At 41.7% G+C, this 14,008-nt stretch overlaps 1 protein-coding gene across 3 annotated transcripts in view; it reads right to left on the bottom strand.

The window, feature by feature from the left end:
• The window catches only part of TYK2 (tyrosine kinase 2), a 62,740-nt gene that overhangs the window by 32,228 nt on the left and 16,504 nt on the right, over nt 1-14,008 (bottom strand). For all 3 annotated transcript variants that reach the window (XR_016272393.1, XR_016272394.1, XM_089487154.1), the window contains exons 4-6: nt 6,381-6,534; nt 5,402-5,565; nt 3,532-3,916 (exon numbers count right to left, since the gene is read on the bottom strand). Coding sequence is in view for 1 of the 3 variants with exons in the window: in XM_089487154.1 (XP_089343280.1) it covers nt 3,532-3,916; nt 5,402-5,565; nt 6,381-6,534 (703 nt within the window). In the remaining 2 variants the exon portion in view is untranslated. The remainder of the gene's footprint in view (nt 1-3,531; nt 3,917-5,401; nt 5,566-6,380; nt 6,535-14,008) is intronic.

Raw genomic sequence — 14,008 nt, 5'->3', positions numbered from 1 at the left:
AGGGAAATGGTCCAAGAAGGGGGCCAGTCTTTCCCATAAAAACTGGTGATAGTCTCCCATGCATGCAAGGTAGTTGGCCATGTGGAAATGGAGGGATGACGTGGAGTAGCACATCTTGCCCAAAGAGTTAAACTTTTTGCCCTCTTTGTCGGAGGCAGTAGTGTGTATTTTAAGGAATGAGCCCATTTGGGCGATGTCAACCAAGAGTTAGATTCTGGCTGGTGAGTAAGCCATTGGCAGCCAATGTCAATCAGGCAGTAGACAGTATTGAACCTTCGGGAGGTGGAAGGAATGGTAGCTGGGTTAGTCCAGGAGCAATGTTCCACCTTGAGAAAATGTGGAAGAGGTGGAATGGAGTCAGGCAAAGGGCCATCATTGTGACCGTAGTGGGTCATGGTCTTTCACTGGTTCCATCTGAAAATGGAAGTGCAGGGAGTGGGCCATCCACAGCCTCTGGTCCACAAAGGCTCTCAAATAAGATGTGGGGGTTTGAGAGGTGTCAGGCAACTGTGAGGTATTATCATCCAAAGTTGCTTGGCTGTAGGAGAGATGGCTAGAGTAAGGTGACGTGAGTTGTAAGATGAAGGTAGCAGACCAATGTTGTGTTTTGACAGCAGCAGCTGGGAGAGACATGTGTCTTCTTGAAGGAGGTGGTGACAGAGGAGATTGTTGGTGATCCCAGTCACAGTAAACCAGGGCTGGAGACTGGGCCAACTGAGCCCAAAAAGAACATCATTCAGAGTCACAGAGCCTGGTATATCTTGGAGATGGAGGATTGTCCAAATGGTATGCGCCATTGAACATAATGTGGTCGGTGATATGTGAATGACATGAAGATGGGGGAGCTTCCACCTGGAGGGGCTCTGGATTTGGAAACAATGAGGTGATGGTGGTTGAGATGTTGGAGAAACCAAACAGGTCCTGAGGGCACTTGGCCAGAGACTGACAATCCTGGTGGGCCAATTGGAGAGTTGGGGATCATTCTTGGATGGAGTGTGGCAATGTCTGCTCCTGATCCAGAGGGAGTGGGGAGCCATGGGATCCTGATACAGTGTTGGTCTTGATGGCTTGAGGCTGAGGGGAGGCCAGATGGGGAAGCCACTCAGCCAGAGGTGGTGTTTTGGGCAAGAAGAGAAGCCGAAGGGAAGACTTAGTTTTCATTTTCTTCTTCTTGGTAGATGCTGAGGTGTCGGAGGTGGGTGGACTCCAATACTGTCTCAACCGAGACCAATGGTACCAATGGTTGTCTCAATGTGGCCGGTTTCAGGATGGAAGAAGAGGAAGTGGAGTGCAAGTCCATGGTCAACTGTTGCATGGCGATACAAACTGAAGACCCAAGAGACTTTTGCCCAGTAGACTTGGGCAAGGCCATTGACAAAGCTGCATGCTCAGCCGATGAAATCAAGGCATGGAGGGCTTGTTCCCAGGGGAGGGCCTTGAGTCTGGCAGCACAGTTGAGTTGTGACTGAGGGATAAAGGCCTGGCAATGGTGGCATGAGGTCACACTATGGCTTTCTCCAAGGCAAAGGAAGCACTTGGAATGGTTGTCTTTATCCAGCATTTTACCCCTACACTCAACTCACTGTTTGAAGGAAGTTGAAGCCATAGTCATCCAGAAAATTTTGCCCAAAACACCAAAATTAGAAGGATAAACCAGGAGAATAGTTGTTGACGAAGCTGAGTCAAGACCAAAAGCAAAAGTAGAAGTACCCTGCTCTGAAAGCTCTTATCAACGCTACTGCTATGGCAGACAGAAAAGAACTGGGGTGAGGACACCGGAGGGAGTATAGTGAGGTGTGGAGGGGTGGGGCTACTGCCAAAAACACCAGCTAACTGCTTTGAAAGTTCCGAATCAGTACTGCACAGGTGCATTACATCCCATATGTATAAGGCTCAGAGACCATGAAGAAGAAATCAAGTTTCAAATCTCTGCTTGGCTACAGAAATTTGCTGGGTAACTTTGCACACGTCACATCCTCTCAGCTTCAGAGGAAGGCAATGGCACACCCCTCCTCCAAATAAATTATGTTAAGAAAACCACATAAAGCTTTGATTACATTTTTAACCCTATGCCATCACTGTTGAGGGCAGTGATGTCCCACCCTCCATTTAATTCTCACAACACTGAGTTAACTTATACCAAAACACTGTGATCTTAGGACACTCACTTAGTGAGCTTCGTGGCTAAGTAAATATTCGAATCCAGGTTTCCACAGCTCTGGTCTGACACGAATCATGATACTGCACCAAACCATAGGTTCTAGGACTTTCAAGCTATTTCTGCAAGGATGGACTGTTGTAATGAGCTGTACCTAAGGGTTCTTTGGAAGAAAACCTGAAAGCATCAGTGGCTGAAGCTGCTGTGGTCTACCCTCTGATGGGAGTAGGTCCCTGGGAGCACACAGCACAAGTGTTCCAGCATCGACAAAGATTCTGTTGCATTCCAAGTTCAACCTATTGTGCCAGTGATGAGTAAAATCCTAAACAGGCAACACCCAGTATATCCAAGCATCTTGCCTCTACATTAAGCTCTAAGAATAATCTGGCACACCTTTGATATTAACTGCATGGCATCAAGATTACAAAAACACGTGGAAGGGCATGCACTGTGGTTACTTCACAGGAAAAAAAATCTTGCTGTAACACTCAATTTGCTAGATGGAATCAGATTCGAACCTAAAGACTTCAGCTTCCTACTAGAAGCAGTCAGCCACAGCCATATTACCCAGTTATTTTTCTTCAGTCAATAGCAGTACATTCCTTTGCCACCAGCCACAAGAACAAATTCTGGCTAGTTAGCAACATCAGCCACAATTCAATATCCATAGCTTTTAACTTAAAACATGCAGTCTTGGGCCTGGGACACCACTTCAGAAGGGCAAACTAGCTAAAACAGACTCAAAATATGTAAAAATCTTTATATACTCATGACTGGCTGTAGCTCATGAGTATATGTCAAGTTTTACTGGATCAGATCTATGTTTTGAACATATTTTGTCTTGATTCTTTTTAAAATAGTCTGTTCTAGTTCATGGAAAAGTAACCAATAAACTGAAGTTTATGTTAACATCTTGGCTTAAGTGTTGATCATTTGGAATTTTTAATTTAACATGAAGAACAAAATCAAGAACTAAACAAAATGGAAAAAAAATGAAAAAATGGTTGGCTGGATTAGGAAGGAGCAAATTGTTTAGTTAACAAGCATTACCCCTGTCCCCTGAAAAAAATAATAATATTTATCTCAGTATTCATATCCCACCCTAGAGCTAAGGAACATGGGGGATGGGGGGATACAATAAAATCAATTTTAACAGGTTAAAACCATTTAAAATGTTACAAGTATTAAAAATGGACTAAGCATATAACACAACTTGCTGATTTAAAACAAAACATCTTAAAATGAAATAAAACATGTTTAAAACCATGCATATGTGCAGGTCTGGACTGGACTGGGCGCTCCAATGACCAGGAATGAAAATCTTGGTAATGATAATTAGAAAAAGATAACAATGAACTCACAAATGATCCTACCTCAGGAGAGATGGGCCTCCACTGAATGCCATCAGTGCCTGTGATCAGGACCTCATGGTTGATGGGTCTGTCACTGGGAAGAGACGTGTGAGAGTTCTCCAGGTGAGTATGACCACCATTGATGTAAAGTGGCACCTTCTCACCCTCAGAAACTGTTTCCAAAGAGAGGATTGGGAACAGCTCAGTCCCAAAACGTGGGGCCAAGTTCTCCAAGGTGGCCAGGTACTTGTGCATGATGTCTTGCTCTGTCAGTTTGCCAGTGCTCACTGTATGCCGCTGGAAGCGCTGCAAGAACTTCTTGAAAACATTCCTCATGCGTAACTTTGTCAGGTAATTGTTCTGCTGAATCTGACGGCAAAAGGACCGTGGAATGCACTCCTTGAAGCTACAAAGAATGCATAGAGCCAGTTACAAATTCGGCACTGCATCTAGACATGTGCATGCTATGCCTCTCTCCAAAATCTTTCCAGTTTTGTGTCAATTAAGCCACATGTACTGATAAACATGTGCATAAAAACATATGGTCAAGAACACATGATGACACAACATCTAATCCAAATTTTATTAGGAGATCTTTTATAGCTTTCGCATTCAAGATCCTTTAACTGGAGATGCCAGGGACTAAAACTGGGATTTTCTGCAAGCAAAATATGTGCTCTACCCCTTTCTTTACACTATACAGTGACAAAGCTGAAACCATGCCTTCTAAATTTTACATCAGTGAGATACCAAGATAGTAATCTTTCAAGTATTTGGAACAATAGTGCTGCTAACACCAAGTATGATTTATTTCAAACATTAAACTGCATTTCTGGAATCTAGACAAATGCTTTACAAAGCTAGGTCTATATGGTAGAAAATTCTACTACAGTCCAAAGGTCTATATTCTCCAATCAGCTCTTTGAAGGTATCTAATAGCTACAAAGAACTGAGTAATGCTGAAAACTTGGGTAGCCACAACTTCATTTGGATCATGTTGGCAATATATCAACAATGATTTTAATTCTCTTCTAAATTGCTTAAGCTAGGAAATCTAAAAGCTACTTCACACAACAGCTGATTAATGAGTGTACATAAAGGGTTATGGGAAGATACAGTCTGGGACATGCAATGGGGACCTATGATTTGCTGCAGTTCCTTGCAGTGCACTCACTACGTACTTGAAATCCTCCTCATACTAAAATAATTCTAGCAAGACTATCCATGACAGCTAAATATCATGGTTCAGTGGCAGTTTATCTTCAAGTACCAATTGCTGGAGATAAACAACAAGGACTGCTGTCCTTAATCTTGCTTGTGGGCTTTCATCCTAGTGAACCAGTGCTGGAAACAGGTAAATGGATTAGATGAAGCCTTACTCCAAACCTGGCAAGCAGCTCTTAATTTTTTTTTTTAAAAAAGGTGGATCTTCACTGTTGAAATAATGCAATTTGACACCATTTGTGTACTGTAGTTGCATCCCATGGAATCCTGGAATTTGTATTTTTACAAGGTCTTTAGCCTTCTTTACCAAAAAGAATTAGTGCCCCCAAACACTACAAATCCCAGGATTCTTGTAGGATGGTGTCATGGCAGTTAAAGTCATTTCAACTGCATTAATTCTATAGCTTAGATGTACATTTAGAATGACTACATATAACAGGCTGGGAAAATGAAATGTTCTACCATATAAGGCACAATGGAAAATACTTCTTCAACTTTCTTTAGTGAAGTGCAACTTCAGACAGCGGAACAAGGCTGTCTGTTAAATTGGTACACACGTGACACTTTCACCATGAATAGGACCTGCAGCCGTCTCAAAAATAACTTTAGTTTAGCTAGTTGGGAAGCACAGTATTCACATCTCTTTGAACATCACTCTGGTAATCACCTGGTTCTCTGTGCCACTTCTTCAAGGGAAATGCCCTTCTTGAGGGCAATGTGACAGAGGTGGAGGACAGCCATTCCAAGGCTCTCATTTTTAAACTGGTGAATCTCCTGTTCTGTCCGGAGGTCTTTTAAAGAGGCAACATCATTAATGAAGTCATATTTCCCCTGGAAAAAATAACCAAAGGTAATTTTGAGGAAAGTACATTTCCAAACTAGAAGGTCTCAGAATGGATTTTGCTTACAATTAGGCTCTGAATGAGAATAAAAGGAAATTAGAGTGCCTAGTAACTTGGAGAGAGTACCTTTTCTTTTTCTGTGGAAGGTTAGATTACTTGGCATTCTCACAAGATAAATATCTAAGTCACAAAAATAGGGCTGTATGAACCACATGCAGGAGGGGACATAAACTATGACCATCAGCTGATGGTCATCTTCTAGCACCAAACAAGTCCTCCAACCATGTCTTGACAAACCCTGTTTAATTATATCCCTTGTGGTGGCTTATTTTCTGTAAAACTCAGCAACAAATTCCATGGTTAACTTTACTGCTTCTTACCTAGTCACCTTATCTTGCTATCTGCTTTCTGATTCCATATGCCTGAACTACTGTTTATAATTGAGCTTGATCTGGTATCTAGGCTTCAAATGCCAGATGCTGTACAGTTCTTTATTCTGTGAGCACTTCATTGCAGCACACCTCTTCAGTGTTTGAGACACACTGTGGTCTGGATCACTTAAGTTAATCAGAAGGGAGCCAAGTTACAGAGAGCACCATTTCCCAATGCAGGGTTGGCCTTTATGGCTTCAGAACCCTATTAAAGAGCTACTTAATGTTGCCACAGTCATTTGGAGTATTCCAAGGAATTCAAGTCGCCAGGGAAGAAGGGAAGGAAGGAAAAAGGGAGAGAGGAGAAAAGATATGGTGCTACATTCATAGCAAACTTGACTTAAACAGAACAATTATCAACAAATCTTCATACTTGCTCAAAGAGGTACTCAAATGATGATTTATCCAGTAAGGCACTGCCTTGTTCACCCCTCTGTGGCTTTTCCTCAGAGTCATTTGAGCGAGGAGTACTGCGATATACAGCTGGCTCCTTGTCATTTGTCCCAAGCCAGTTTCGGAAATAATACCTGAATGAATGATAATATTACAATTAGTACAATGGTTCCAATACAGTGATGAAGGAATAGTAACTCCAAACAAGTAACAATCTGCACAAGTCACATTGATAAAGCATACTCACATTCATCTTAGGAAGATCAGATAGGCAAACCAGATGCAAGAATTGTGACAAACTGTTCTAGCTTGAAGGGTATTTATTATATTCAAAGCTATATCAAAAGAAGTAAGATATATCGACAAAATATTGCTTTGAAACCATTTCCAGTTTTCTTATTTGTGTTTAGATGTAATATTAAGGTGGCCCACAAACTTTGTTATAAGCACAAAGTGAAAATAATGGTCATTCAGGCTGGGAGTTAGCTCAGCTAGTTAGCAGCAGTTGCTGAGAGCTAAAGGAGGCACCATCAAAAGATGATTAGCCTCTTCAGACACTTCTAGAAAGATATAAAGGCAAAGAGCCCTTAAGAGTCCAAAAAGATGGCAGCATTGAAAATAAAAGGGACAAAGCAAACTTTAGCAACTTTAACTGGCCATAGTGTAGCTTGGTAATTGATACTGCCACTTTTCTCAACCTACCTAAAAAATACACACCACACATTTCTGCTGTTAATAGCTTAAAACTGGTGATCATAAAACAATCTCATGAGAGCTGATTTAGCACAGTGATAAAGTGCATGACTCAGATGGGTTCAGCTATGAACTCACCAGGAAGGTTTAGGCAAGCAATTATTAGACATCTCAAACATGTGAGATTCAAGCATTGTAACAATTACTGAAATAATGGCTGTGTGAACGTTAACTGTTAGTGATGCTACACTGATCACTGTTGTAACTATTCGCAATAAATAGCATCAGGAAATTGCCAGGCTACTTCCCCACACAGTTGGATTAAGATTCACAATAGCTATGATCAAAGCTACCCTAGCAGCACATACAAGCAGAGCGACACCTAAATTATGTGGCCACGTTTTGACTTTTCCAAAAGGCCTTGGCTCAGTGAGAATGACTGAGTGTGAAGCATTTATTTTATTTATTATTTTTTTTATTTATTTATGGTATTTATACTCCGCCCTTCAGCCCTAAAGGCTATCAGAGCGGCTTACAATTATTATTTTTAATTAGACGGTTCCCTGCCCTTAGGATTACAATCTAAAAGACATAACACAAAAGGAGAAGGGAATGGTGGTGAGAAAGGGGATGAGGTCCAGTGGTTATTCTCTCCCTCTGAGGCTGGAGGGAGGACTCTCTTTCTTCAAGCTAGCCCTGATGGAGCTGGGCCTGCCTGTTCACTCCCTCGCAGACAGAAGGATGACAGTTATCATGGAGGGAGAGCTCTCTTTCTCCAAGCTAGCCCTGATGGATCTGGGCCTGCCTGTTCACTTCCTTGCAGGCCGAAGGATAACAGTTATCATGGAGGGAGGGCTCTCTATTTTCAGGCTAGCCCTGGTGGAGCTGGGCCTGCCTGTTCACTCCCTCACAGGCTGAAGCATGCTCTATGTCTGTGCATGTATATGTAAGTCAGCCAACAAGCAATGGAAACGCTTTGATAGGTGTCCAGCCAGCCTCACTATTATTGCTGTGATATAGATGGCAAAATGCCATCTATTGATTTTTCTGGGGTTGGCAAGTGATGAATGCTAGTGACTCATTCTTCTAGTAGTCCTGATGCTGCAGCAAATGCTAAGAGTGCCTTTATGGGTAAGATTCAAGTGAGCAGATGGATAAAGCTATTTCCACAGTCTTGCTTAAACCAGACAGTAATAACAAGCCAGTTACTGCAAGTTAATAATACAGCCACGTATTCCTTTCAGAAAGAAGTCAGTTCCTGCATTCTAAAGCCATGTAGCTAAACAAAGGAACAGTCCATGTAAATACTCTCTGGCCTTTGGTAAAGCATTGACAAAGGTCCAAGGAAAGATGGGCTAAACACAGATCACACCTCTTTTCAAGATCAGTGAGCTTGTCTCATAGTTGTCATGGCATGGAGCAAACAAAAACAAAACAAAACACTGACTCTGAAATACATTCTTTCAGCAAGAAAATTTGGGTCGCACCCAAACACAAATAATAAAAAAAACCCCGAATATTTTATTTCAGAAATATGTTATGTCCTTTGTCACAATGAATTCAGGACAGAGAAAATATAGAATGCATTCATTGCATTTAGCACCAGTTTGTGGGGAAGGGGAAAGAAACTGCTGCTTTCTTGCCTAAAGTCACTTTTCTACAGAACCAGTAGCTACCATGAAATAAGTCCTCATTAGCAGCTCATTAGTAGCAGACACTGTCAAATATATCTTTCTTTGAGGAATTTATAGTGAGCAATGAGAATTGGAGACTGGGAGGCAGGAACATCTCCTGAGACAGCTGCTCAGCAGTGGCAGCCATGGGCAAGAGGAGTAGTTAATGATGCTATCTGATTCAACAAGTGCACTGCCACATTACTGCCTGCTGAGTTACTCACTCTAGGCATTTAGCGAGCAGTGATATGGGAGCCCCAACTGCGGTCTGACTACTCAGCTTTGCATATGATCCATAGCATGAAAATGTTAGGATTCAAAGACACAGCCGTTAGTCTGGACAATCAATTAGCAAAGGGATCTAGCAGCACCTTGAAACTAAGGAGATTACTACAGTACACTCTTACTGTGCTGCTATTCTATTTTTACTGCTCTGACTGCCCTCTCTTGCATTTTGGGATTTGCTGTTTAGGGAAGGGCATTTAGAATTCTCAGCCAGAGAGCTCTTAGGGCTCACTGAACTACAAACCCCAGAATGCAACAGGAGGCAGCCAGAGCAGTAAAAGTGGAATAGCAACACTATGAGTGTGTAGGAAGCAGTGTTGCCAATTTCGCGACTTTCACGCGAAAATGGGGACTTTTCAGAGCTTTTCATGTGATTTTCGTGCCTGGCTCTATTTCAGTGCCTTTTCCGTGACTTTGGCCCTTTCAGCTCCAGACTGCTGCAGAGCAACCAACCCTTTGGAGTGAAACAGTTTTCAGCCAATCAGAGAGAGGGATGGAGAAAAAACTCTCTCTCTCTCTCTCTCAATGACTCCCTCTGAGAGAGCGAGGACAGAGCAAGAGCAAACCAATCAACCAACTGTTTGGAGGAATCACACTAACAGTTTTCAGCCAATCAGAGAGAGGACAGTGATGTTTATCACACTATACTCTTAAAGTGCTACTATTCCACTTTGACTCCTCTAGCTGCCTCCTGTTGCATTCTGGGATTGGCAGTTTTAAGGAGGGGTATTTAGAATACTCAGGCAGAGAAGTTATCTGCCTGAGAATTCTAAATACCCCTCCTTAAAACTGCCAGTACCAGAATGCAACAGGAGGCAGCTAGAGGAGTCAAAGTGGAATAGTAGCACTTTAAGAGTATAGTGTGATAAACATCAGTGATTGCCCCCCCCCCAGGCATTCTCAGGCTCCAGGGCAAAGCAAAGTGGCTGCTGTGTGATCATGTGAATGTGATGTCCCTGAGAGTGTGTGTGTGTGTTAGTGATTAAATATGCCTCTGAGCATGGGCAGTGCACCTGGTCAGTTGGCACCCCTGCTGCCCTGTCTTCCCAGAATTTTGTTTTGTGGCTCTCTTTTTCGTTCTCTTTTCCATTGCCATCCATACTGCAGAAATAATCCAGTTTGGCACTGCTTCTAACTGCAAGGCTCCCTGCGATGATGGGATTCTGGGCAGAACAAACCACCAAGCCCAGAATTTCATGCATGGAGCCCTGGCTGGTAAAAGCAGTGTCTCAACATGTCACAACAAACTACAATTCCCAGGATTCCCTGGTTTGACAAGGGGATTGCCTCCACACTTCCAGATCCCAGCCCCAGAGAATGAGTCTACAGGATATCAGTGTTGCCAGTTTAAGTCCACTTCTTCAGCTGCATTTGGATTTAATAATAATAATAATAATAATAATAATAATAATGGTGATGATGATAGAGAGATCTTGTAGCACCTTTGAGTCTCACTGAAAAAAAAGTTGGCAGCATGAGCTTTCCTAGACTTAAGCATATTTCCTCAGATGCATGGGAACTGTAGTTCATTGTGGCACCAGAGCTCTTTCTCACAGAACTACAATTCCCAGGGTTCCCTAGCACTGAGCCAGGGCAGTTAAAGTGGTCTCAAACTGGATTATTTCTGCAGTATGGATTGGACCTTGAGCATTTTTAATAACGAAGGTCCAAAACACTGCAGAAATAATCCAGTTTGTGACCGCTTTAACTCTCCTGGCTCAGTGCTAGGGAATCCTGGGAATTGTAGTTTGTTGTGGCACCAGAGCTCTTTTTGATAAAGAAGGCTCAATGTCTCACAAAACTACACTTCCCAGGGTTCCCTAGCACTGAGCCAGGGCAGTTAAAGCAGTCTCAAACTGGATTATTTCTGCAGTGTGTATTGGACCCAACTCAGGCTGCATCTTCACTCCAGACTCCAGAGACAATCCAGTTTCATACCGTTTTTTCTGCCATGGCCCAGTGCTATGAAATCCTGGGAATTTTAGTTTGTTGTCACACCAGAGTTTGCTGAGAGAGAAGGTTAAATGTCTCCGAACACTAGAATTCCCAGGATTCCCTAGCACTGAGCCATGGCAATTAAAAGGGTGTCAAACTGGATTTATTTCTGCAGTGCGGTTGCATCCGAACACATTTCTATTTGGCACAAAGCTTCCTGAACCCCCTTCATGTCAAAATAAATATCTTAAAAGGACTGAAAGATTCTTTGTTTGGTTCAATGGTGATTTTGAGAGTTGAAATAAGTTATAATTATTTTTATTCAATTATGTTTACGTTTATTTGCAAAACATCTGCCATTTTAACATTATGGGAATTTTCCGGGAATTGTGACTGAATATTCCATGTGATCTGGGGGGATTCAGCGGGTTTTGGACAAACATTTTCGGGAACTATCTTCGAGGCTTGTTGGCAACACTGGTAGGAAGGTAATCTCCTGCCTGAAAGACAGAAGTTGACTGCATGAGGTTTCATAGACGTGACCCTACTTCCTGAAATGCATTACCAGTTTGTTAGAGACATTTGTAATGGCTAGACTGCCATGTTCTTGAGTACAGGTGCATGCATTTGAGGAAGTAGGCTCAAGTCTACAAAAGCTGATGCTACCAACTTCTCTCTTTCAGTTAGTTTCAAAGGTGCTGCAAGATCCCTTTGCATACTCAAAATGTTAGGAATGCTTATTACCCTACCATCACCTCATAGCAGACCTATAAACTAACCATAATTAATGCCTATTGACAGCAAAGGAGTAAGAGGGCCACGTCCAAACACAAATTAAAAAAAAAGACTATTTTATTTCAGAAATGTGTATTCAATATAGAATATATTCAAAATGTTTGGAAGTCTGATATTCTTCAAACCAAATGAGTTCACTGTCAGGTAAAATTTAATTACTAGGAAACCTGAACTCAAGACCTGAATGGGAGAGGCGGGCTAATAATAATAATAATAATAACAACAACAACAATAACAATTATTATTATTATTATTATTATTATTATTATTATTATTATTATTATTTAGCCATTACAAATGTCTTTAACAAATTGGTAACTGTCCTGATGCTAAACCAGTACATTCTGGTCATCTTTATTTGGCAATACAGACAAGCTGAGCCAATAGTCCAAGCTCAACCAGATTTTACAAGCCACCAAACTGAAGCAGATTTTCTCTGTTGCTAAGCATCCTTCCCACTCTCCTTGCACATATACAAAACTGACCCATTGCATAGGCCAGCACCATCATTTAAATTTAAAGAAAGGTCTTCTGCTTGCCAAGATTTACTTGGCCTCACATAATGACAGAAGACAGAGCAAGATAGATGCAGACCTTGATTGGCAAAGGAAGGAGAGGGAGAAACATTTGAGAAAAAAGTGTTCTTGTAGAAAGGGCAACCACAGGAAAATAGGTTATTCTAACCTGCATAACATTTGGTAGGTGAGCATGTTAGCCCTAAACAGTTCTCAACACAATTCCACCAATGCAATGGTTGAAAAGAGAAAATAACTTTAGGCCTGCAAATGGGTTCTATGCAGTCTAAAAACGACGTGGGTGAACATTTTCCTTCAACGGTGTCCAATATTCCCTCTAGGTGCTTCATGGCCCCACAGTTCTGCCACTGTCTAGATCCAGAAGTAAGTGCAAACTGCCAAATGCCCTCATTAACTGTAGAAAACACTCTGAAATAATGGCCTTGACAAAACTGACTGCATCTCTAGCAGTATAACAGAATCCCTAAGTCTCCAAAGTAGGACATTATAATGACTCAACCCAGCTAGTAATGAGATAATGATCTTCCCATGACAAAACTACTTACCTCAGTCACTCAATTCACAGATAGCCAGAATGGTAGCTTGTTGTTGTTGCTGTCATGTAACTTCAAATCATTTGCAACTTATGGCAATCCTAAGGCAAACCTATCACAAGAGTTTCTTGGCAAGGTTTGTTCAGAAGGGTTTTGCCTTTGCTTTCCTCTGAGGCTGAGAAAGTGTGACTTGTCCAAGAACACCCAATTAGTTTCCATGGCATAGTGGGGATTCAAATCCCAGTCTCCAGGGTCACAGTTCAGTGCTCAAACCACAACACCATGTCAGCTGCTAGTACAAAGTAAATACAGATAGTATATAAGACAGCCAGTATGATGGAGCGGTTTGAGTGTTGAACTAGGACACTGGGAGACCAGGGTTTGAATTGCCACTCAGCCATGGAAACCCACTGGTTGATCTTGGGCAAGTCACACTCTCTTAGCCTCAGAGGAAGGGAAGGGCAGACCCCCCCTGAACACATTTTCCCAAGAAAACTCCATGATAAGTCAGCATTAGGGTCCCCATAAGGTAGAAATAACTTGAAGGCACACAAGAACAATTTCTTTGCCCTTTTTATGTGGATGAAAACTGGGAAGAAACCACTTTACAGAGCACCACATACCTAGAGGTATAATGATTGTGTATCCATGGCCAAATCAGGAGCCTTGAGCCATAGAAAATTAAGATTTTTTTAAACCTTTAAGATTGTTTCAGATTCATCACTGGATAATAACCAAAACAGCGCTTATAGTCAAGTCAAAGATTTATTCTCAGGTTCCATCAGAGGATAAGTAATGATAAAAATAAACTTTTTAAGTCTTTTTAGGGTGCCAAGTAGTCAAATTAAAATATTCTTCCAGAATTAATTTATTTGCTTATCAGAGCATGTTATCAAGAGGTAGAGTTGCTTAGTACTTGGTAGCTCAATCTAACATACTGTAAGACTGCACTTTCAACACAGAAGCACAATTAAAAAAAAAAAGGATTTCGGGGCTTGGAAGCAGAAGTTGTAAAACAAAACATAACAAAAACATACCCACAAGGTTCAGCAAGGGAAGCTGTGGCGTAAAGATACAAACAGCAATGCAACACTCCTAAATTCCTTTTGAGACCTGTGAACTTTCCTCTGAACCCCCAAGAAGTCAGTGGTAACCTGC

The sequence above is a fragment of the Sceloporus occidentalis genome, unplaced genomic scaffold, assembly GCF_023333645.1.
Source record: "Sceloporus occidentalis isolate IW3139 unplaced genomic scaffold, rSceOcc1.0.p SCAF_1, whole genome shotgun sequence".
Taxonomy (NCBI): Eukaryota; Metazoa; Chordata; class Lepidosauria; order Squamata; family Phrynosomatidae; genus Sceloporus; species Sceloporus occidentalis.
Note: the sequence above shows the minus strand (reverse complement) of the source record. Positions and strands in the feature narration are given on the sequence as shown.